The 20428-nt window shown below is 54.5% G+C and overlaps 1 protein-coding gene across 6 annotated transcripts in view; it reads left to right on the forward strand.

Annotated features, from left to right (window-relative positions):
- Positions 1-20428, forward strand: part of GRB10 (growth factor receptor bound protein 10) — a 196450-nt gene that overhangs the window by 121046 nt on the left and 54976 nt on the right. For 4 of the 6 annotated variants that reach the window (XM_027124121.1, XM_027124122.1, XM_027124123.1 and 1 more), the window contains one exon: positions 2751-2892. The exons of the other annotated variants lie outside the window; for them this stretch is intronic. In XM_027124121.1, coding sequence (XP_026979922.1) covers positions 2751-2892 — 142 coding nt within the window. The remainder of the gene's footprint in view (positions 1-2750; positions 2893-20428) is intronic. 6 annotated transcript variants of the gene reach the window in all.

Here is a 20428-nt window from a genome sequence, read left to right on the forward strand (position 1 = left end):
GCAGCTCTGGCAGGTTTTCAGGCAAGGGAGGTTGAGGGGGTGACTGACACCTGCTGCTCCCTGGGCTTTCTCGGGGGAGGGTGTGCGGTGTGCTGTGGCTGGGACGTCTGTCAGGCTGGAGCGTCTTCTTGGGAATCTCCTTTCCTTGTGGGGATGGAGTGTTTGCTGTGCTTCTGGAAACTTCTGTGAGCCTTCTTTCCAGCCCGGCATCCTATGTTTTCTGCAGCCAGATGACCCTCTTGCCAGCTCTGTCTCGGGGGGTGGGAACCGAGTGTCTGCAGGTGGGGTGCAGCGGCCGGGGTGGCCTGGGGTCACTGCTTCTCGGCATCCTGCCCTTTGTCACATCCATCCTCCAGTGTATGTACCACTTTGCTCCCTAGACCGTCACCCCTGTGTTCTGAGCTCCTGGTGAGTTCAGTCTGGGGGGAGACATTCTCTTCTCCTGCAGGCTTCTCTGGGTCTGGAGTGTGTTGGCCACCCATCCGTGGTGGCCTCGGGGAGGCCCCGGGAGGATGGAGTGGCAGCCGCAGTGACGGTGCATGAGGCTGGACCAGGCAGAGAACAGGGGTGCAGGAAGGCCTGGTTCCCTGCCAGTTAGTTGTCCAGGGCCCTTGAGTCTGGAGTCCTGGCCGTACTTGTCCCTCTGCCCAGGGGCTGCAGGTACTGAATCCCAGGGTTTGATGGACAGAGGACAGGAGGCTCACTCCCTCCAGAGAGCGGACACTGGTCCCGGGCCCAGCCTCTTCTCAGCGACATTCTCTCACGTTGTCATATCGTTTCTTATCTTCAGGTGCATTTTAAAAAATGGGACAACCAATATAGGATCCCCAAAGACTCATTTTGTAAATGGGTCTGCTGAGGATTTCCTGTGTTTGCTGAGCACCTCCTGTGTATAAGTCTGTTGGGTCCTCATATAGTAGCTGATGGAACGGTCACTGCAGCCTTACTAGGTGCTGGCGTGGTGACCCTCAGTTCCCAGGTAAGGAAACAGGCACCGGGGGAGGTGACTTGGCCCATACCTGCTGAGTGGGGGCCCCAGATGCAGACCCAGGTGAGGGGCCCAAGGAGCAGGTCTGCCCTGCCGAGGACTTCAGAGATTGTCACACGTCTGAAGAGAGCAGGTACAGAGCAGAAACTGGAGCAGTAGAGGGGTGACAGGTGAAGGGGGCGTGCTCGCACCTGGACAGGTGGAGGAGTGTGGTCCCACCCTCCCGGTCCCTGACCCCGCCTCCCGTGTCTTGTGAAGGGAAGTACCCTTTGGCCACGGGCCTCTCCCCTGGGACTCTTCCGCTTTGTCTGATATACCGCGGTTTGGCTTTGGGTGATACCTGTGAACCGCTGAAACCACTTTGCTTTTCAGTGTTTAAAATAACGTATCGAAGTGAAATTTGCACAAGCGTAGACTGAATCACTTCACAGTGTGTGTTGGGTGGCGGTTAGGACACTCCCAGGGCTGTGCAGCACCCCCCTCGCCCTGTGTAGTTCCCGAGCACCCCCATCTCCGGCCAGAGGAACCTCCCGCCCACTGAGCAGGGCCCCCCTGCTTTCCCCTCCCCACAGCCCGTGGCAGCCGTCCATCTGTGTCCTGTGCTGTGGATTGATCTGGTCTGGATATCTCTGACAGGTGGAATCATATCGTATGTGACCTTCTGTGTCTGGCCTCTTTCAATTAGCACCTTTTTTTTTTTAAGATTTTATTTTTAAGAGCCGTTTTGGTTTCATAGCAAAATCGAGAGGCAGCTGCGGAGGTTTCCCCCGAGCTCCCATTCCCCTCAGCATACACTCAGCCCCCTCCCTCAGCGTCCCCAGCGGGGCGGCCCCCTTGTCACCGATGACCCTTAGCACCATCGTTAGCGCCCAGAGCCCCTGCTTCACACGGGGGCTGGCTTGTGATGGTGTGTATTCTGTGGTTTGGACAAACGTGTGATGACGTAGGTCCAGCCTCGTAGTATTGTATGGAGTCATTTCACTGCCCTAAAAAAGAGGACTTTTAAAATGCTCAAGACTGCCTCCTAGAGAGAGAAGCTTGTGAACTTCTGTGAAGCTAGGATAGCAGAAAGTCAGCCTCTCGCGCGGTAATTCAGAAGAAAGTAAAACAGTCTCCGGTGAGTCACTGCTTAGCAGTACTTTGGGGCCGGGAGGTCCTGACGGTGAGCATGGCTGCACCTCCTCCCCTCTCGCTCTGTGTGACAAAGGACTCCTGCGTCCCCCGGGCTTTCTGTCACCAGGAGGCTATCACGGCGGAGTGGAGTCTGTTAACAGTCCACGTAAGCTCCTGGGCGCGTGGCCCAGCGGTTACAGGAAGTGCCCTCCTCTCTTTCCTCTGTGTCTTACACCTGCAGGACTTGCACACCTTGCACATCTGAAACCCTGTCCCCACTGGACAGTGACCCCCTGGCCCCGACCCCTGGCCCTCCACTCTGTTTCTGTCTGGATGTGACTGCTCCAGGTGCCTCGCTGCAGTGCCGTCCTCACGGTTCATCCGTGTGGTAGCTCGTGTCAGACTCCCCTTCCCTGTGCCGGCTGAGTGATGCCCCGCTGCACGTTTACACCACGTAGTGTCATTGTTCCTGGGACAGTGGGCCATTGGTTGCTCCCACCTTTTGACGGTTGTGAGCAGTGCGGTGTGGACACAGGTGTTCAAACATTCGTCCAAGTCCCTCCCTCGGGGTTCCAGGCAGGTTCCCAGTCGTGGGACCCCTGGGTCCTGAGCGGACGGCAGCTTCTGACGGGCATTGTCTCTCCTGCAGGCGCCTGCACCAGGGGGACCAGCAGTTGAGGACGTCGTCTCTGCCGGCCATCCCCAACCCCTTCCCCGAGCTCTGCGGCCCCGGGAGCCCCCCTGCGCTCACGCCGGGCTCCGTACCTCCCGGCCCAGCTGCTGCGAAGCAGGTGAGCCACCCCTGGTTGGAACGCCAGGCTGCTCGCGTGCGGAGTTAGGACCGACGAGCTGGCTCATGGCTCTGGGAAGGGAGGGAAACTGGGATCTTTTCTCTTTGCTCTTCTCCTGTTGCTACCAGGCTTGTTGCCGGGCGAGGCTTTTTACTTTCCTGGCCAAAGTGCCACTTAGGAATGATTTAGGAACAACATTTAGGATGTTTGAGATGTTTATATGTTATAGAAAGAGTTTTATAAAAATGGTAAAAGAATAATAGTACTGATGATTTGATGCTGAAAGATGAATTTTAGGTTCTCTGAAAAAAATGTCACCACCATCATCTTCGTCTGGATCAATGAGGCATTAAACCTGGACGTTCCCGGGCACCTGGACTAGAGGGTAATTGAACAGTTTGTAACATTCCTGGCTTTGAATAGGATGTGCTCAGGGCAGAAGGATTTTGACTTGACCCAGAAGGTGACAGCCAACTAAACCAGCAGTTTCTGCCTTAAAGTAAGACTGTGAGGTGCCTGTGATACACACATTGTCCCCAGCGGAGGAGACAGGCAGAGCTTCAGGAAGTCATCCGTGGTCACATCGCCAGTCGTCACCTTGTCGGAAGGGTGGGCTGGCAGGGCCTGGCCCAGGGTGGGCTGCAGGCTTGGGAGGGGGACCCGGTGATGTTCCACAGTGGGGTATAGCGCTAACACTAACAACAAGAATAATAACAACAAAGATGAAGAAAATAACATTCTGTGTGGTTTATATGTTTATGTATATAAATAACATTTACTCTCAAAACAAACCTGAGAGTTAGGTGCAGATGGTACATCGAGTCTGCATTTGGGAAACTGAGGCCCAGCTGTGAGCGGTGGAGCTGGTGGGGGCCCCGGCGTGGGCGGTGGAGCTGGTGGGGCCCCGGTGTGGGCGGTGGAGCTGGTGTGGGCGGTGGAGCTGGGCAGCACCTGACACCAGGGTCTGGCACCGCTGGCCTTAGCCACTAAGCTAGGTCTTCCTGGGCCCTTGATGTTCTCTCTTCAGTGAGTGTGTTTCAGGAGCCTCTTTGCCTTTTCTGGTGGAGCCAGTCTCCTCTGCACTTTTCCACCCTTGTCCTCAAGCACATCCTCTTTCTCTGCATACCCGTCCCCTGCAGCGTGCAGGGTCTGCACTCTTATGAGGGGGTCGTTTCTCCCGAGGCTCGCCCACTCCTGAGAGCTGCTGCCTTCTGACCTCATGCCTCGCGAGCGGGCTGCGCCGTCCCCGTGTCAGCACTCATAGGTGAGGTCAGGGTCCCTTTCCGCGGCCAGTGCCTGCCGGGCTGCAGCCCTCATCACATGCCTGAAGTCCATCTGGGATGTCTGCCTGCCTGGTGACCTTCTGCTTCAAATAAGGGTCTAGACAAGCTGTCTGTGGGTTGGGCACTGAGGTTGTTTACAACATTACCCGTCCTAAAATAAGACCATTAAAATATTATCTGGCTCTCGCAGCGGCTGGCAAGAAAACCGGCCTCCACCCCGTGGACTGTACAACTCTATAAGCAGAATCAGGAAACCCAGGGATTTTGCCTGCTGTTTTTCTTGGGATCAGAGTCAGTTCCCCCACAAGAACGTTGCATTTGGTGCCTGAATTTCTGTCACCAAGATTCCTCCACCCTCTGGGGCCAGCGACCAGGAAAGATGTTCCACACTTAGCCCTACGTGTAGAAACGTGGTGGCTTTCGTTGTTTGCTAACTGGCTCAAAGGGATGTCTCTTGACCACACTGGGTTCTGAGCTCCTGAATGCGTGTTTTGTTGGTGCTGCCAGTGGCGATGCCTGGCAGCCTCAAGCTGCCCGCCCAGGCTCAGTGCCTGTGATGGGGGCGGGGGCCCCTCCTTTGCCACTTACCTGAGGGCAGGAAAACCTGCTCTTCCTTCTCTTCCTGCAAAGTCAGAGGAAGCAGTGGGATCAGTGTCAGTCAGGAGCTCTGACAGGGAATAAACATGGACACAGTGTGCTGGACACGTGGGCCCACCTAATGCCACCTCGTGCCCTGGAAGGACCAGGTCAAGTGGGAAAGAGGAAAGCATAAGCCGTCTGGAAGGAGCTGGGCACAGGGGGGCATCGCAAGCCTCTGTATTCACTAGTCGGGGCGGTGGAAGGAGTGAAAGATTCAAGCAGCCACTCGAAAGGAAGAACCCTTGTTGCCCAAAGTGGTCTAGATACCCCTCAGATGAGTCAGGGCCTCCTCCACTGTGCTCTGGCTTTCTTTCTCTGTGACCACTTGATAGCTGCTCAGTGGGCAGATGTGGTCAGGCACGGGCAAGTGTGGGCAGGGGTGAGCAGGGGTGGGCAGGAGTCGGCAGGTGTGAGCAGGTGTGGGCAGGGGTGAGTCTGCAGCCGCTGTGATGTGATGTGACGGAGCCATCCGGCTTCCCGCGTCCTGCACGTGAGGCATCCAGAGGGTGCAGGTGCCTCTGGGCAGGCCATGCCAAGTCTGCCCTGGCTTTGTGTCCACCCTGTGGCCATGTCCTTGCCAAATGCTATGGGAGAGGCATCCTGGGCTCGTCTGAGCCTACCAAGTCTGTGTGGTCTGGGTGACCTGTGGGCTGCACGCCTGTGTCCCCGGAGAATTCCTCTGTTCAAGCCCTGACCCCACTTTGATGGCCTTAGGTTCGGGCCTAGGGAGGTGGGTGGGTTTAAATGAGGTGATGGGGTGGGGCCCCCGTGGTGGGATTAGTGCCCTCAGAAGAGACCAAAGCTGCTCCACACCCATGAGGACACAGCAGGAACACGGCTGCAGACAAGCCAGCAAGGGTCCTCTCCAGAACCTGACCCTGTGGGACTTTGACCTTGGACTCCCGGCCTCCAGAACCATGAGAAGTAAGCGTCTGTTTGAGCCACGAGCCTGAGTTCTTATATTATGGGAGCCCAGGCCATGGGGGTGGGAATAGCTGAGTTTCGTACAAGCATCCTGGTTCTCCAGCTTATACCCAGCGTGGGGGACACTGTGGTGACCTTTGCTCGCCTTTCCCTTGACCTTCTCAGGCCTCCTGCACTCTGCATCCCCCCACCCCTGGAGCTGGGGTCCTGCCTCTGCCACCGTGTGGGCCCTGGCTGTCACCTGTGGCACCCACCCTGCCCCTGCTCACATGTCCGACCCCCGTGGGCCTGTCAGTCATAGCCTGGCGGGTCTGACCCTCCTCGGAAGTCACTGGGGCCCCAAACCCAGTGATGCCTCCTCCTGCGTGGGTCCCCCTGGAGGGGTGGGTGGTCACTGGCCTTGTGTGAGGTCCAAGGGTCTCTCTCTTAGACACAGGCTTCTTGGGTTTCCTGTTTCTTTTATTGTATTATATGAATTTTAAAACAACCACATTTGCTTCATTTGATAATATTTTTAAACCAGAGTCTGTCGATCGCATTGAGCTTGGGTTGCACTGGGGCTTTGGCAGTAAAGTGCGAGAGCACAGACCTGTTCATTCATGGCGGGAATGATGTGTGTGGTGTGTCAGAAGAAACCGCCCACTTTGCCCTGAGAGTCTGGGAACAGTGGCTGGACAATCTTGCATAGTGTCTGCAGGCGCCTGCCAGTCTTCCTGGGTTATCACAAACAGATAAGTGCGTCTTATCTGCAGGTCCAGGTCTTTGACAAGCATCATTCCATCATTTATGTGATGGCATATCATTTATCTAGTGATTTAGTTTAATAACATCGCATCACTGATTTACCAGAAATGCAGACACCTAACTACTTCTTTCTGAGTGATAACTTTCTTACCTCTAGAGGGGAGTGAAATTAAATTAGCATCAGGAAAGAGAGTGTTGGTGGGAGAAATCACTGAGGCATTTTTAAGTCCTTTGTGACTCATTTGGAAAAGACCGGCTGTCAGGTGGACGGCGATGACGGTTCCAGCAAAGATTTCTGAGCCGTGGGACGGAGCGTCTTTCCCGAACCTCATCCCACAGTCCCCGTGGTGCTGGTGGCTTCTGTGATGAGGGTCCCGTGGCTCTCAGTGCCTTGGTGGACCCAGAGGACCTTAGTCTTTCTTCGTGTGTTGCTAAGCGTGCGTCGGATCCGCTGGGATCTTTAATGCCCACCTGGCACATTGCCCGGACTCAGGTGGACCTACAGGCTGTGGTCCCCCAGGCCTGGCACGTGGGGGGCACTCAGGGATGGCTTACAGGAGCTGATGTGCAGAAAGGGCTCCACAAGCTGGAATGTCAGTCCAGGTCTGGAAAGGATTATGTTAAATAGGGTTTAAAAAACGATGCTGTGCATACCCGGGAAGATCCCACATGCCGCGGAGTGGCTGGGCCCGTGAGCCATGGCCGCTGAGCCTGCGTGTCCGGAGACTGTGCTCCGCGACGGGAGAGGCCACAGCAGTGAGAGGCCCGCGTACGGCAAAAAATAAATAAATAAATAAATAAAATAAAATGGGTTTTGAGTCAGAAGTTCAAGGTGGTCTTTGCAGAAAAGCAGGTCTGACCTCTGTTGCAACAGAAGGTTTCCTGAGTTAGCGGCTTTGATATGCTGTGTCTCAGAGGCCGCTGTCCTCTGACAAGGAGGACCCGCAACATAGGAGCTGCCCCACCCCAAGTGGAGGGACCAGATGTGGAGGAAGATGGACGAGGATGGGCCAGGGACGGGGATCACAGGGCTCTCCGTCAGCCACGTGCGCGGCCTCGTCTAGGCCCCTGTGGGGAGTGGGCTGCCCCAGGTGGCCCTGTAGGAGTCCCAGCAGCCTTGGACCTGAGCGTCCCCCGGCTACCCTGCCCCTCCGGGCTGTATGGGTGCAGCCTCTCCCGTCGGCCTTGGAGACAGACCCCAGCTCTTGTCTTTCACCCTCACCCTCGGAGTGGGGACAGCAGGTGACCTTTCAGAGAAACACTTTGTGTAAACACACACGTGCAAAAGTGATGAGTCAGGATGAATGTGGACTGTGGAGAGAACCTGTGACGTGGCAGAGGCTGGGTCAGATCCTCTGAGGGGCAACTCGTGTGTCTGGAAGGGGGTCACCAGAAAGCATGAGGAATCCCTTCCCTCCCTTCCAGCGCGGACAAGCAGAGGCTGCCTGTGAACCGGCTGATGTTGATAGGGGTCACATGCAGTTCCTGAGCCCATTGGGAAGGTCCTGGGATTTTTAGCATCTGTCTCATGGTGGTCAGTGTCACAGCATTTCTACACACGGCAAGGAGGAGCCTGTTTCCATGGGGGAAACCATGGCCCAGCAGCTGCAATACTTTGGCAGGTGCGGAGGCAGGACATGAACTTGGCCTGGATGAGTCCACAGCCCCCGGGGTCCTCCCTGTCCCTTGCAGGGCCCCAGCGCTGTACCCACTGGGCTTGGAGGAGACCCCAGACCACTGGGCCTCCTGCGAGGGCTGAAGCTGCTCTCTACAGTGCAGACTGGTGCACTGCAGACTGGCGTTTGCTGTGGGGAAGGATGCTTTTGTATGCGAAGTGGCGGGAGCTCGACACGTGGTTCTGAGTAGCCCTTTATCCTGTGGAGGGCGGATGGTCTGGAAGCTCTTAATCCACCAAGCAGGAGCCCCTTGTTGGTGACCGCCGTGGGAGGTGACAGCCTCTCAGAGAGGCCCTGGTGTCCGTGGGAGGCTGCTGTCCCTCCTCGGTGTGCTGGTCTGGAGGCAGCACCGTGCCTGGCACTGCCCGGGACTGGGTGGGCTGAGGAGGGCTGGCTCTGTGGCCTCTGGAAACGCCAGCCAGTGATGGGGAAGGAAAAGGGCGGCCACACCCCGCAGCTCTGACACCTCGGAAACAGCACCACCAGCCGCCAGGATTTGTGGGGTACCCCAGGGCAAATGGGGGGCCAGGATTCGTGGGGTACCCCAGGGCAAATGGGGGTCAGGATTCATGGGGTACCCCAGGGCAGATGGAGACCAGGATTCGTGGGGTACCCCAGGGCAGATGGGAGCCAGGATTCGTGGGATACCCCAGGGCAGATGGGGGGCCAGGATTCTTGGGGTACCCCAGGGCAGATGGGGGCCAGGGTTCGTGGGGTACCCTAGGGCAGATGGGCCAGGGTTCGTGGGGTACCCCAGGGCAGATGGGGGGCCAGGGTTCGTGGGGTACCCCAGGGCAGATGGGGGGCCAGGATTCGTGGGGTACCCCAGGTCAAATCAGGGACTTCTGCTTTACTGGCTCTTTCAGGATGCGTTTGGCTGCAAGAAATAAAAGGCCCAGTTGACTTTAATTGTAAGGAAATGAATTTTTTTTTTTTTTTTTTTTTTTTTTTTTTGCGGTACGCGGGCCTCTCACTGCTGTGACCTCTCCCGTTGCGGAGCACAGGCTCCGGACGCGCAGGCCCAGCGACCATGGCTCATGGGCCCAGCCGCTCCGCGGCATGTGGGATCTTCCCGGACCGGGGCACGAACCCACGTCCCCTGCATCGGCAGGCGGACTCTCAACCACTGCGCCACCAGGGAAGCCCAGGAAATGAATTTTGCCTAAGGACAGTCTAGGGACAGAGACCCCGGGGAGGGCAGCCTCCCTCTGTGTCCTGGGACCTGATCCTCTTTCCACAGCCACAGCTGGCTAGGCCCAACTTGTGCGCTTCCCCACAGGCAGCCATCCCATAGGCTGGTCCCTGAGCCAGCACCTCCTGACCCGCCCCCCGACAGATGCACACCTGGAGGAAGCAGAGAAAGCAAAGGTGCAGAGATGCGGAGAGAGAGGGAGGGGAGGGCTGGTTAAAAAAAGAAAGAGCATCGGGCCTCCCTGGTGGCGCAGTGGTTGGGAGTCCGCCAAGCGAACACGGTGGGTTCGCTCGGCCTTGGAGATGGAACCAGAGACCCTCTGAGGAGCCCCGAGTGTGGCCCAGCTCCGTGGCCACCGTGGCCGTGTCCTTGAGCACCAGCCTAGGTCTGAACGGCATGGCCGCTGTGCCGGGTCCCTTCCGGTCAGCTAGGCTCTCTCCTGGTTCTTCTGCCTCTGAGCGGTGGCTGGCCTTCCCTGCTTCCCGCCTCGTTGCCCAGCTGACAGCTCTGCGCCTGCGCTTCTCACCTTGCACTTTCTAGAATCCCGGTCACCTGACTTGTCGTGAGAAGAAACATGCAGGAAGTTAGGGGACTTTTGCATCCCTTGTCACCTTCTTGGAATTTCACATTTCATGTTGGGTTTTGGAGGATTCGAGGAACGCTACAGGGAAGAAAAGCTATGTCATAGGCCAACTCGAGTCAGCCTAGAGCTTATCAGATGTTGATGATCACAGAGCCACTTTGAATATGGCAGGCTTCCCACGGAACCCACTTTGGGGAAGGATGCTGAATTGTCTTAGATCATTTTTAAATGGTGAAGACCATCCCCTCAGATTTCTCTGGGAATACTGCTGAAACTGAGGTGTTTAAGAGCCCTCTGCGAATTGCAAAGCTCCACGGTAACTGTCTTCCTGCATCTGTTTTATCCGAACAAGGGATGCAGTCCAGGTAGGTAGCTGTGACCTGCAGGCTGCATGATTAGCTAAAAATGAAACAGGAGATTCTCTCAGGAACCTGCTGTGAAATCCCAGCCACTAGTGTTTCTCTGGACTGTTCATATCTTTTTTTGTGTGTGTGGTACGTGGACCTCTCACTGTTGTGGCCTCTCCCGTTGCGGAGCACAGGCTCCAGACGTGCAGGCTCAGCGGCCATGACTCACAGGCCCAGCAGCTCCGCGGCATGTGGGATCCTCCTGGACCGGGGCACGAACCCACGTCCCCTGCATCGGCAGGCAGACTCTCAACCACTACGCCACCAGGGAAGCCCCATATCTTTTTAAATATAAATTCTTTAAACTTGGGATCCTCTATGACAGCATTGAGTGTCTCTTGGTATCTGTAGCTGTCAGGAGTACTGGAAAAGTGGGCACTTACATTATCTATATCTTTCACGGGAAGAATCCCCATACTTTTACCAAAAACTTAAGTGTGTGTCTTGACCAGCATGGGCGTCTGTAATCAGGTCCTGCTGCAGAATCAGGGGCCGGGCAGAGCAAACGGCCATTGAGGTCTGTGCGCAGTCTCAGCAAGGGCTGCCTAGTTTGCTGGATCAAGAAAAATGAGTTCCCTTGGCCAACTGATCTGCTGTTGCTTTGACTTGAAATGTCTTTAGGAAAAGGTGAAGAACCGGAAAATGAACTTTTGGCCCGATTACCCTCCCTGACGGTTCCGACATAAATGCACGTGATTAAACACCTTCCTTTCCGACGGACCACAGTTCATCCCGTGCAGAAGGTGTCATGTGCTTGGAGCGTGGACACCTTTGCTTTCGTAAAAGCCTGTGGACGGTCACAGAGGGCCTTTGCTTCCATTCTGTGGTCTCTAAATATGTCACTTTTTGTCAGTTTAAGATAAAGCGTTTCATGAAATCGCAAGGTTGAAAAGCATCTGTCGGACCTTTGGGTCTTGGTTTAAGGGGTTCCATGCTTTGGTGAAATCCCTGCCACCTGCTGGGTCCAAGCTGAGTCTGTGCCTGTCCAGCATCACTGGACGCTAACTAGAACCTTCCACACATGTGTCCCCGCTGCTGGCTGTGGCCTTTCTGTGTCTCTGCACTGCTTCCGGCTGGCCTGCCCGTGCCCTGGCCCGATGGGGCAGCCCCTGTGTGGCCCGGTGCCTGCATGGAGTCTGGCCTTCTCTTTCTCTCCATAGCTTTTCTATCTTTCTTTTCTTGGGCTCTCACCTCGCTGTCTTAGGAAGCATGATGGAAAAGCAGCTTGAGTAATAAAAAATGTTTAAAGAGGGGCTTCCCTGGTGGCGTAGTGGTTGAGAGTCCGCCTGCCGATGCAGGGGACGCGGGTTCGTGCCCTGGTCCGGGAGGATCCCACATGCTGCGGAGCGGCTGGGCCCGTGAGCCATGGCCGCTGAGCCTGCGCGTCCGGAGCCTGTGCTCCGCAACGGGAGAGGCCAAAGAAAAAAAACCCCCCGAAAAACAAAAAAAAAAAAAAAAAAAAAAAAAAAAATATTTAAAGAAAAATTGGGAGAAACACTGGAGGAAACCAAGTGAAGGCGTTTTGAGTGTCTTCAGAGAGAGAATTCAGTTAACATCCACCCACACCCCCTCCTTTCACTGCTGTGCGGCCAAGTCTCGGCATTTCTAGGAAAAGAGAACACAGACGTGACCCCGTTTAGAAAGGTTCTGAGTGAACAACCTCTGCTGGTAAATTTGTTTTAGAACCCAGTGTTAATGACGAGTGCAGTTTATTTCTTCCTCACCCCAGAATAGCTTCCTCGTCGTAATCCCACAGCGGAGAAGCTCGTGGATCACAAAGCAGCAGTATTTCTCGCTGCCCTCTTTCTGGAATCCTGGGTTCTTGGGGTTCATTCGTATCAGGAAACCCTGCACAGACACAGATGGAAGTGTCACGTGTAGCAGCTCCACGAGAAGGGCAGGGGGTGGCAGCCGCCCCGCGCCGGGCATGTCCCCACTTCGAGGCGGCGGCAGTGCTATTGTGATGGGACCTTGGATGTTAGGGCCACTGGCTTCCTGCAGACCACGGTCAGTGGCAGGGACAGACGGTACCATCTCCATTCCAGTCCCTGCCTCTTTTTTTTTCATACTATTTTCCATTATGGTTTATCACAGGATATTGATTATAGTTCCCTGTGCTCTACAGTGGGACCTTCTTATTTATCCATTCTGTACATAAAAGCTGACATCAAAGCAGACATAACCATATAAATGTTTTTATGTGTTGAATATCCTGCAAGTGTTTGCTGTGTCTCTTCTCCATGGGCTTCGCAAAGAGCGCTCGTAATTGCTGAAAACACTATTAACGAGTGTGTATTTGGGCCACACTCGGACCCTTGGCCGTGGCCGGCTCTCTGCGTGGTTCCAGTTGGCTGTGCTGTGGGTGTCGCTTCCCGGAGCCACTGTGAGGTAGGTAGGTCTTGTCACGTTTTCAGTGCTTTCCTGGAAGCCAGGTTTCCAGCCAAAGCCCGTGCGTGTCGCTGTGTGTGCACGAAGGCCACTTTATTCTCATCACCAGGTTCAGGGCGCGTGAGTTTCAGAACTTCTGAGCGCTGATCCCTCACCGGCGGCCTCCCACATTCTCTCTGTGAGAGTGGCCTGGGGGCCCCCGTGGCAGCACACCCTGGCTTTGGAAACCTGCTGTCCCCCAGCTGGGGTGGCCCTCCCTACGCAGGTGGGCAGCTGCTGGCTGCAGGGACCTCAGGGGCCGGGGTTGTGGTAGGGACAAGAAGGAACCACCTGTTCTGTCCGTCCTGTCCTGTCCCATCCCGTCCGTCCTGTCCTGTCCTGTCCCGTCCGTCCTGTCCTATCCTGTCCTGTCCTATCGGTCCTATCCTGTCCTATCGGTCCTGTCCTGCCCCATCCGTCCTGTCCTATCCTGTCCTGTCCTGTCCTATCAGTCCTGTCCTGCCCCATCCGTCCTGTCCTATCCTGTCCTGTCCTGTCCTATCGGTCCTGTCCTGCCCCATCCGTCCTGTCCTATCCTGTCCTGTCCTATCCGTCCTGTCCTGTCTGTCCTGTCCTATCCGTCCTGTCCTGTCCTGTCCCGTCCTGTCCGTCCTGTCCTGTCTGTCCTGTCCTAACCGTCCTGTCCTGTCCCGTCCCGTCCGTCCTGTCCTGTCCCAGTGGTTGAACACGCCGCGTCTTGGGCTTTCAGACCCTGCGGCAGCCTTAGCCCATCTCTGGCTGTTCCGCAGCACTTCCCGGGAGTATAGATCGCAGTGTGTGGCCTTGCAGCGCCCACAGAAGCGGGGAGGAGGCGCTTCTGGTCCATGTGCTGTGAGGAAGGCTCCCTGTGCTGGTCCCCGTGCAGTGCTGTGGGGGTGGATCACTGCGTGGACCTAGGTGTGGAGAGCGGGGTCAGGTGATCCCGTCCTGACTCAGGCCCCTGGGCTCGGGTGTACCCCATCTCCTCAGCCCTGCAGCACAGCCCCCCTTACCTCCCCCACGTGGTCTCCAGTCTGGGAGGATGGCCCCAGGAGGGAGCATCTGAGTGACGATGACTGGCAGGGCCCCGAGAACCCGTCTCCAAACCCCGCACCTGGAGGCTGGCTGCCGCCCGCCCTGTACCCAGCACGGGGCCAGCAAGGAAATCAAGCCTCCGCCGCCTGTGTCCGTCTCACGGGCCCGCTGCCCAGTGCGATTTGAGCGGCTTCCCCATGTGGACACTGCCCTCGGGGGCCCAGGAACTGGTGGGAGAGACAAGTGCCGGCCAGTCCTCGGGGGCATGGAGTCGCCAGCAGGTCAGACGTGGGACATTCCGGCTGCGGGAAAGGCACCAGCCGGCCAACCAGCCGGGACTGGAGGATGACGAGCCGTTAGTTGGGTTGGAAGCAGAGAGTGTTCCAGAAAGAGGGAGAGAAGCCAGTCGGGAAGGACACAGGGTGGAGTGGGGACCCCGGGGTCAGGGCCTGGAGGTCTGGCGAGGACCCATCTCTCTGCAGAGCTAACTGTGCCACGCGTCGCTACAGGAAGGCAAGGCACCTTTGCTTTTTTTTTAAATTTATTTAAGTACAGTTGATTTAGAATTTTGTGTTCATTACTGGTGTACAGCAAAGTGATTCAGCTATATACGTATATATATTCTTTTTCATATTCTTTTCCATTAGGATTTATCACAGGGTATTGAATAGAGTTCCCTGTGCTGTACAGTAGGACCTTGTTGTTTATCCATCCTGTATGTAATAGTTTGCATCTGCTCATCCCAAACTCCCAGCCCTTCCCTCCCTCAACCACCCCCCACCCCCGAATCCTTAAAAAGTCTACAGGTTGCATTTTTATGGGCTAGACAGGCAGGCGTGGGGACAGCCAGGTAGGATGTGGACACAGCAGGAGCTGAGATGGTTGGGTTGTGGGTGCTGGATGGATGCGAGCAGATCAGCAGCGCTTGGTGATTTCTTGCCCTCCTGTAGCTTCCGTGTCCCTATGATAACTTGAAGCTCTGCTTCCCTCCTTTAAAAATATGTTCAGTCCTGTCCTCGGGTCTTAGTGCCTGAATTCCATTCTCTACTCAGAGGAGGCAGGGCCGCCTAGGAGATACTTGAAGTGTGGAGGGGGCCTGTCACCAGGACCCAGGAGCCGCTCGAAGAGCAAAGGCAAGGGAGTAACTCAGGCTTGTGGAGAGACCGGCAGGGGTCACCTTACCAGGCAAGGGTCCCCAGATGACGTCACCAGAATGGGGCATCCCGAGAAGGACACGACCCACTTCTGTGGCGCCAGCAGGACTGAGGACCTTCTGCCAAATGTCAGGACTCCTCAAAGGCGTTGAGGTCATAGAAGACCCCAGAGTACAGAACCACAGGGACAGCCAAATCGGAGGACCTGTCTAGCTGACGGAGACCAAGGAGACCCAGCAGCTGAGGGCGGCCTGTGGGCCCAGATGCGATCCTGAATCAGCTCATGGTAGGGTATTGATGTGATCTCCTGATTTCCATCCTTGAACTGTGTTCCCCTAATAATGCAAACGGCTTCTGTAGACACTGAAGTTGTTACCGTAGGTGGACTGTTTCTGTCAGAGACCAGAACAGCTACGCACCTGCCGTGACCGAGGCCCTGGTGGCATCCTGGGGACCCGCTGCCCAGAGGGCCAGGTCTCAGGTACCTAAAAGAGGTCTACAGAACTAGCCAGCTGTGTGCTCTTGTTTTCTCTGTCCTAGATACTAGTCTACTTTCATAGGTGGAGCGTTGGTTTTAATTTAGTTTTATATTGTCTTAGCCACCAAATCAGCCAGAACCCCGATTTGCAACTAGGAGTGCACGTAAGATTCACAAAATTGGAAATCCAAACTCCTACCTAGGAGTTCCAGAGTAGGCAGGGGTCCTGTAAGGGGTGACTCACGCAGACCCCTGAGGTGAAGCAGTCAGAGCTAGGACAGCCTCAGAGGGCCTGGGGTCTTGGGCAGCCAGGGGCCGTCCGTGGGTCCCAGGCTGCTGAGAGGTTGAGTTTTATGTGAACCTAGAAGAGGCCCTCTGGATTTGGTCTCTGGGTGTGACTGGTTTCCTCCTGCAAAAGGGTGGGTTTGACCTTATAAAGCTGCTGTCATGAAAGCCACGTGGGGCTGATGTAAGAGCAGAGACTTGTGTGCTCTGGATCAGGTACCCAGAGAGAGACCCCAGCACCTACGAGCATCCGAGTGTCCTAAACAGGACATCCTGATTTAATTCATTGCGCTGCAAGCTACCAGCTAGTTGGAGGAAGAGCTGACTTAGGGTCTTACACTTCACTGCATGTTGTTATGGATTGAATTGTACCCCCTTCTACAATTCAGATGCTGAAGTCCCAAAGCCCCCAGGACCTCAGACTGTGACTCTGTTTGGAAATGGACTAGTTGCAGGTGTCATTTGTTAAGTTTAGATGCAGTCATGCTGGAGTAGGTGGGCCAACCTGGTAGGACTGGTGTCCTTATAAAGAGGGGACATTGGGACCCACACGGGGAGAAAACCCTGGAGGTGCAGGCAGCGATACACCGGAGACAGCCAGCAGACCCCCAGGAGCTGGGAGAGAGGCGTAGAATGGAGTCCCCCTCACAGCTCTCGAAAGGGACTAGCCCTGGGATCACAGACACCTCATCTCTGATGTCCGGTGTCCAGAACTGAACGCATCCAGAACCACGGGACATTGCACTTCCGTTGGTTAAGCCACCCCGTTTGTGTACACGTAGACTGAAATAAATTCTAGGTGGCGTAAACTGTTAATAGAAATTCAGCTGCCGGTGGCAGCTCCCTGTGCTTGAGACCCAGGATTGGACTTTGGGTCTTTATTCTGGTTTATCCCAGAGCCCTCCGCCTCCGTGGGGGATAAGGCCTGCACTGAAGTGAGAGACTGGAGGCTGGCTTCCCTCCCCTACAGGCGTTCACGCGGGTGCGGTCCCTCCCCCTCATCCCCATCCTTCCAGAGAAGCTGGTCCGGCCAGGAAGACCCGACAGTTGGCAAAGTGTAGGCACTGAAAGCGGAAATAAGAGTGTAGGGATTGCAGTAACGTGACTTCTTACCACATCAGCTGTGGCCAACCAGGGACCAAACAAACAAAAAGTAAATAGTTTTAAATTATAAAAGTAATAAATGAAAAAAAAAGTAATACATGCTCGTAGTAAAAGCAAAAAGTGAAACTTAAATAGTACAAGAAAGTTTATGATAAAAAGTAAGGTTCCCTTTCTGTCAGTTCCCAACTCTTGTCTCATTCTATAGACGTGAGCGGTGTGGACGGACGTCGTCTTATCTTGTCCAGAATTTACCTGCGTTATCGCATTTTCCCCAAAAGCTTCATGGTGCTGCATCGCATGGGGACCATAGTTGGTTTAGCCAAACCGTCTTTTGACACGCACTGTTATTGTGTGCAGTTCTTTCTTATTGTAAACAAAGCTGAAATGGACATTCTTGTACATAGGTCTCTGGTCACTTAATGGTGAGAGCTGGGTGCATGATACATAGATGATAGATAGATAGATAGATAGATAGATAGATAGATAGATAGATAGATAGAGACAGACTAGATAGATAGATAATAGATAGATGATAGATAGATAGGTGATAGGTAGATAGACTAGATAGATAGATTGATAATAGATGATAGATAGGTGATAGGTAGATAGAGACAGACTAGATAGATAGATAGGTAGATAGATAGATAGATTCTCAGCATTGTAATTGCTGGTTAAAGGATTTGTGTGTTCATGGCTGTGTATGTGTGTGTATGAAGTTCCTTTTTACAACTGTCGTCAAAGGGCCGTGTACCCCATATAGTACAGTGTAGAGGCACTGGAGCCTGGCTGACCCCCCGTTTGAGAAACAGAGCAACCCGGGATGGGTGTCTTGTGTCTCATTCCCCTGGCCCCCGAGTGCCAGCAAGGTCACTCCCCCAGTGATGAAGCAGATTCATTTTCATTGGCTGTATCTGCAGCTTCTAGAAACTCTGTAAGGTATTTACTGAGCCCATCTGGGAGCAGAGGGTCAGACGCGCAGGGAGGTTTGCAGAGGGCATTTGCTCACGAGTCGCCCTGGAAACCTCTGAGTTGGAGACTCCAGCGGCCGGAAGGCGGGGTAAGGTGCGCGCTGTCACATTCAGGTACTTACTCTTTTTGGTGTTGGACTTTCTGAGCTCGCACTTAGTAGAACCTTGTGCTTTCCTAGTTTTTGAGGAGTTGTGCCTGGCTGTGGTGTTTGGCCTACATTTCTCCCCTCCGGATCCGTGGTCTAATGTGAGCAGAACTGAGAAGCCCTGCTTATCCGACAGACAGACAGACGGCGCTGCAGGCTCGGGGTCCGGCTGTTGCCCTCAGCAAGGGGTTTTGCTTCCGTTGCTAGATTTTAGTTCTGAAAATGTACCAAACGGAGATGCTCACTGATACCAGTGAACATGTTCTGCTTTTTAAGAGAATTCTCAATAATTCCTGTCACTAACTCTTGATCGTGATCAGTATTTTTGTAATTATATTGAATGTCTCACCATAATGGTAGATAAGCTTACTTTCCCAAAAAGAAGGTGTTATGGGTAGTACAAAGGTTATTAGTATAAACTGCATTCCTAGCAGATGTATCTTGGAAAATCGGGATTTTGAGAGTGAAAGACTTTATCTACAGATACCTGTTCTTGACTCTTGTAATTGAATAAAAGGTAACCCGACGTGGCAGCCCCGTCTGAGATTTGTACGATGGCGCTCGCTGTCTGCGTTGTCCGGACCCAAAGGAAGCTCTGGAGGTTCTTGTCCTTTTGTAATCTAGCCACTCAGGACTCGCTCAGCTCCTCGAATTTCACTGTCTTCTAAACTTCCAGTAAATCTGCCAGTCTTCCCAGGTTTCCTGTGTTCTTGGCATCCAGCACTGTGCCCCCCCCCCCCGCCCCTCCCGACAGCATCAGCACAATGGTGGGGCTTAAGCAGGTGGGACACCTGTGTTGGCTGGGTGGGCACTGGCTGGAGGCCCCTCTGCCCCCAAAGAACCGTTAAGACCTTCCCTGCCCCCGTCTCTCAAGCCAGACATTCGCTGAAACTGGATGCCAGTAAATACATCCCGCAGCTTGAGATAAAGATAGTACATTGGCCTGAGGGCAGACCCATGATACTCGATGGGGTTCAGACGGTCTGGGGGAAGGGCTTTGACGGGTGGCCTGTCCTGCCATTACACGACAGAGGGACAGGCAGCGGCAGGCGGGTGCCGTGTCACAGCCCTGTCTGGTGGTCTCGTCATGCAGCCACCTCACAGCGTGCAGGCGCGCACGTGGGCCCTCCCTGGGCAGGGGCAGCTGCACACCTGTGTGGGCCTGACCTCCCCAAACGCCGTCTTTGCGTTTCGGACATTTTACTGACCCCAGCCGTGATTGAACTGCCTGGTGCCTGCGGATTTGGGATCTTGGGAGTCCTGCACAGTGAAGACAGAGGCTTAATGGAGAAGGAGGAGGGGCCTCCTGATGAAGAGAGAAACCAAGCAAGAGTCCCCTCCTGTCATCTTTGTGACCTCCCCTCTGTGGGTGATAGGACACCGGTGAGATGCCGAGTGACAGAGGGGACCCACATGCCGTTATTTTTGCACAATGTGTCCTTTAAACTTTTACGTTGAAATAACTTCAGACCTATAAGAGCAGTTGCAGTCATAATACAAAGACCTGTCGTAGATCCTTTATTCGGATTCCCTAGTGGCTAACATGCTGCCCCACTTTAAATCGTTTTCCCTGGTCCCATATGCATGTATGTAGACACACATCTGTATGCACATGTGTATAACTAGCGTATTACAGGGAGCGTAGCACACAGCAGTTTCCGAAATCAGGACCTGCAGGGATCCAGACCGTATTCACAGTTCATTAGTTGTCCTGCTAATGTGTTTTATGGCTTCTTTTTTTCTGGCTCGTGAGCCAACACAGGACCACCCTCTGCACTGGTTTTAATGTCTCTAATTCCCTTTCACACGGGGGCACTTCCTGGCCGCTCCGCGTCCTTTGTCACGTAAGCGGTTACCGGAACCCCCTCTTTGTTGGTGGGGAGTTGCCTTGGGGCCCCATCAGGTTGTACGTGGCAGAGAGGCCACAGACTGCTGCGTCCTTCTCGGGGCAGGAGTTCAGGATGCTGTGATGTTGGTTTCTCCATTATCACCGATGTTGATGTTTATTACCCACGGCTGCTAAGTTTCTCCATTGTGAAGTTGCCATTATTCCCTTGGTAATTAAAAAGTACTGTAAAGGAAGGTGACTTGAAACCAGGTTGATACGCTTCCTCCCTCCGACTCCACTGGCTGCTTCTGTCACCTATGGGTGATCCTGCCTGGCGATTCCGACTCTCGTTCTGCATTTGTGAGTTGGCCTTGGGCACTGAGGAAGAGCAGCCCTTCTCTCCCAGCTATTTACCTGTGTGTTTCTTTATTTGTCAGTAAGGACACATTATTATCTGATTACAGCCATCGCTTTGACGCTCACGGTGTCCCAGTGGGGCTGGTTCCTATTTCCTTGTGACACATCCTCGTCAAAGTACTACCTCGCTTCCTAGCACGAGATTCCCCTTGCTGTGCACTCAGCATGTTTGACGTGTGGGCCTGGGGAGTCCTTTGATGTGAAGCCGTCTTGTGCCCTGACACACACACACACACACACACACACACACACACACACACACACACA

This window comes from Aethalodelphis obliquidens, unplaced genomic scaffold (genome assembly GCF_003676395.1).
Source record: "Aethalodelphis obliquidens isolate GAN/ISIS:26980383/991018 unplaced genomic scaffold, ASM367639v1 scaffold27, whole genome shotgun sequence".
In the NCBI taxonomy this organism is placed as follows: Eukaryota; Metazoa; Chordata; class Mammalia; order Artiodactyla; family Delphinidae; genus Aethalodelphis; species Aethalodelphis obliquidens.